This window comes from Triticum aestivum, chromosome 1B (assembly GCF_018294505.1).
Source record: "Triticum aestivum cultivar Chinese Spring chromosome 1B, IWGSC CS RefSeq v2.1, whole genome shotgun sequence".
NCBI classification, from domain to species: Eukaryota; Viridiplantae; Streptophyta; class Magnoliopsida; order Poales; family Poaceae; genus Triticum; species Triticum aestivum.
Window position 1 is genome coordinate 9,220,556 of NC_057795.1, and position 4,590 is coordinate 9,225,145.

The window sequence follows — 4,590 nt, forward strand, 5'->3', positions numbered from 1 at the left end:
GATAAATTTTTTTTGAGACACTCTCGCTAAGCTTTATTTGTACTTCCAGAATGTTTACATGTATGAAGTGGAGTTCTTCCTGTTGAAGCATGCTTAGCAAGACCGTGAGAATCGAAATTTAAGCTCATTTATTTTAGAAGACGAAATTGGAGCTCCTAAACTCGTGAACTTGCTCATCTGTTTTGGGCCAGCTGGGCCGGGCTTGGGATTTCAGCTTCGTGCTTTGCCAAGGCCCAAAGGCCGGCCCAATTGGGCATATGATCAGGTCTAGTTTTTTCCTTTTTACATCAATTAGGTCAGGTCTAGTTCCTTGTTCCCTCTTGTCTCAAAAAAAAAGTTCCTTGTTCCCTCAAAAAAAAGTGGGGGGGGGGGGTCTAGTTCCTTGTGGCAAGGGGTTGACTTGTTTGACCGTTTGGATCAGGAAAAACAAACAATATATTCTCTCTTTTTTCTGTAAGAAAAAGAAAAGAAATTCCTCCTCTTGTCTTCGCTTGGGGCCTTCGATCTTCTTGCGCTGCGCAATCCCAACCAAGCAGAGAGAGAGAGGGAGGTTTCCCATGGCGGCGGCGGCGGAGGACGGCGGCGGCGTGGCCCGGCAGGCGGAGCTCCGGCGCGCCGAGGGCAACGCGTGCTTCCGGAAGGCCCGCCTCGGCGCCGCCATCGACTGCTACACCGAGGCAACTCCTTTCTTCCCCAATCCCCTTCTTCCCCCAATCCCTCGAACCCCCAAGAACGGATTGACTGATTGATTGATTGGTTGGTTGGTTGGTTTCCAGGCGATTGCGCTCTGCCCCGGCGTCGCCGTCTACTGGGTCAACCGGGGCCTCTGCCACTTCAGGCGCAAGGACTGGGCCAGGGTCGAGGAGGACAGCATGAGGGCGCTCGCGCTCGACGACACCTCCGTCAAGGTGACTGACGCAGATTATTATTCCCCACTTTTCAGTCGACGCCAGTTTCGCCATCATGAACTTGAACCGGGAAGAGGCATAGATTTGTAAAATGTTCTTGCTTGATTGATGCAGGGGCACTATCTGCTAGGGTGCGCGCTGCTCGAGAAGGAGGACTGCGCTCTCGCGGTCAAGGAATTCGAGAAGGTCCGCCGTTTGCGAATCCTCTGTACATTCCGAACCAGGCTCTGTATTATGCTAAGATCGTCACGTTTGTGCCATTATTTACAATATAAGAATTGGTAGATTGTAAGCACCGGTCTGATTGACGATTAACTTCAAGATGGTCTAGAATATCTCTGAATCCAACCGGTTATCTCACATGCGTCTAAAGCATGCTTCCTGATTACCCTTGTTTTTGAAACAAGGACCTGATTGCCCTTGTAGCTTACCTGTCTTCTTCACATGTATGTATTATGTAACCCATTATTGGCTTCCTGTCTCCTTGAGAAATATGGTGGTGTCAATACGTACTACCTTGGTGTCTTTCACCAAGCTCTTCTGATTACCTAGGGGTTTAAATCACAATTGTAGCTACAGTTAATTAGTGAACTCAGCTGATTGTCTGACTTTGATGCTTATTTTCACTCGGCATATTGATGGGGAACAGGCTTTGGATCTCTTGAAGCCTTCAAATTCAAGGGACAAAATGGCAGAGGACATTTGGCAGGTTCTTGCCAAGGCCAAGTACCTTGCCTGGGAAAAGCACTCCACTCAGCGAGTTTGGAAGATGCAAAGTTTAAGGTACGTTGTATATTGAAATTGCCATGAGATGATTGGTGTCACTGTGCTGAAGATCAAGCAAAGTGTGTGTATTTGGTGTTGAGGGTCAATTCGGCAAAACTTTAACACTTACTGTGATGCCTTGCATCCAAGACACTGATTTTTATAACACTGCTGTAACATGAACATGTAGGGAAGCTTGTGAAAATGCTCTGCAGGAGCATCACTTTCTTAGCGGCACTCTTTCAGAAGACTCTGAGGGGACAACCAATGAGTATTCAGAGCAATGCAAATTGTTATCTGAAGTCTTCACGAACGCTATACTTGCTGATACACCAGGAGATGTAAATGCACTATTTTTAATGATACCTTGTAACCAATCTTTTTTTCTTGTTCAGTCTTATTTTCTCCTCTCTGCCTTCTTAAGTTGTTCCCACTCTGAATACCTAGGTGCCGGACTACATTTGCTGTCAAATAACTTTTGAGATTTTTAGAGATCCAGTTATCACACCCAGTGGTGTAACATATGAGAGGGCCATACTGCTTGAGCATCTTCGCAAGGTGCGCCTTCTTCCTAATTTCGCATCTGTTTATAGAGAACTCCTGACTTTATTCATCTTATTTACTGTTGTTTCCTAGGATCTTCAACTGAAATTCATTCTAGAGAATATATTCACATAAATATCGGTTGTCTAATTTTATGGTACTATAGATTCAGTCAACTCTATAAATACTGCATAGGGGAAATAACTGATTAGCGAAAACAACACGCAAACTTGGTCTTGACAGGTGTGAGTGCTAATGGGCAAATTTAAACATCTCCTTATGTACAGTCCAGTTTGCACAGCAGAGCAGCAATTTTACTTTGAATGACAATATTGTAAAGCTTATAATAATTTTTTCCTTTAGGTGGGCAATTTCGATCCGGTGACGCGGGAGCCCTTGAAGGAGCACCAGTTGGTTCCGAATCTTGCCATCAAGGAAGCCGTCCAAGCATACCTCAAGGAGCACACCTGGGCCTACAAGTCGAACTGAAGCTGTCCTGTTACCGCTTAGGTGCTAACAAAATGTGTTGATATAGTGTCCGAGTTGCAAGGGGGGGGGGGGGGGGGGTTCATTCTGGGTTGATTGATTCTTGAGTGAATCCTAACAAACACTTGGCAATTGGCCATTGTACATAATCAGCCTACATAATTCTCTGTAGCAGTTGGCTGTACGAAAGTGGTTTGTTTGATCCTGTAGATTGATCATTTCTTTATGCTAGTCCAGTAATAACATGATTTTACGCCATTTCCTTCCTTGCCATTTCTGCTTGGATTAAATGGTCTGTTTGGAAGACAAGCATTGGGAGAATCAATGCTATGATATTTCATTGCTTGATGTTGTTGATGCCATGATAGATGTTCACTTGCTTACATGCGTATTATGATTCTCCTTTCTGCTTATATGTCACATATCATGATAGTACGGTGTGATAATACCTTATTTGATATTTATGTTAGTTGTTATCTAGCAACTTATGTTGTAGTTATAATTTGAATTGTATTGGAACCATTTGCACGTAGCTCGTGTCATGATCATCCCTATGCTTAGCATTATATCTTATTTATCTTACTCTTTGATTTGTGGTATGCCTAACCTATACATGTTGTCATGATAGTGATCTTTCATGTCTTATTGTGCTCCGTATGTTAGTTGAGTTGTATCTTTCTCATATGCTTAGTGTACATAGTTTTATCTCTTATTTAAGCATGCGCCTATAATATTATTACTAGTGGTTATTTGGGCATTAGTTGTTCTTTATTATTACGAGCATATTCTAGTTTAGTATCTTATCATGTTCACCCGTATGTGTGATGCTTGTGTTATTCATTTAGACATCTAGTGATTCTATACTCATATGCCTTGTGTGAGATGTGTGTTATTATTAAGTTGTTTAATTAGTTTCTACCTTAGTATTGGTTTGTCTTCTTTTATAGAAATGCTTGCTAATAATTGTTAAGATTGATGTTTAGTCTTTGCTTGTGGCTAACCATTATAAGTATGTGGATTAATCCAAATATTTATTATTGGTTGATTGTTACTCTTAATCACATCATGCCTAGGATAGCTGTTCATCCATTTGTTCCATGTGTTGTATAGTTTCTTGTTAATTGTTTGACAAATGAATTGGTTTGTTATAATAGAGTTGATCCTATTTTGTTTTAATAATATTTTAGCGCTAGACCTAGATCATTTCACATGTTGTTGAATGATGTTTGGTTGTTTAACTAGTATGTTTTATAATGTTGCTTTCATTGTCATATAGAACACTTGTTTGGAGTTATTATAGAGTTAATGTATATGTTTGGATTCTATTGCCATTATAAATATTTAGATTCCATCAAATATTTATTTGTGGTTACCTTTTACCCTTATCATGTCATGTTGTGATTGTGTTGTTAAAATGCATACGTTGGTTCCATTCCATGTGTGTTGATGTCATTGTGTTTGTTATATGGTAGTTTCCTATTTAGTTGAGATGTGTAGTGGGCACTACTAGTGGTTAGTACCATAGTTCGTATTGGAACGTTAGTCTTGATCAAACAACCTTCCTTAACCGTGTCAACTTAAATCCCATCACTTCATTGAATCCTATCTCTTACCTTCCAATCATGCTATCTCCTTTCAGAGTCTCCATCTTGATCAATATCTTGCTATCCATCCACTCTTGAATTGTTTGCATGTCATTTGGATTTGCTATTGCTTTGGTATTTATTGTTTGTCGTTTGCTATCGTTACGACGAGTAGGGATTGACGATGTTGGACAAGGACTGAACATGTTACTCAGGAAGGACTCGACAACGAAGGCATGCCTCCTTCTTTGATCATACTTATCCTATGTTTTACAAAATTGCATTGTGTTTAATGGTTACTACAT

The 4,590-nt window shown here is 41.0% G+C and overlaps 1 protein-coding gene across 1 annotated transcript; it reads left to right on the forward strand.

Moving 5' to 3' along the window:
* The first annotated feature begins 403 nt into the window (after positions 1-403).
* LOC123084013 (E3 ubiquitin-protein ligase CHIP) lies at positions 404-3,064 on the forward strand. Its single transcript, XM_044505831.1, has 7 exons — positions 404-677; positions 777-908; positions 1,023-1,094; positions 1,558-1,691; positions 1,864-2,014; positions 2,121-2,231; positions 2,580-3,064. Exons 1-7 carry the CDS (start codon positions 558-560, stop codon positions 2,703-2,705), a joined length of 846 nt encoding a protein of 281 aa, XP_044361766.1. The 5' UTR covers positions 404-557; the 3' UTR covers positions 2,706-3,064.
* Positions 3,065-4,590: the final 1,526 nt, after the last annotated feature.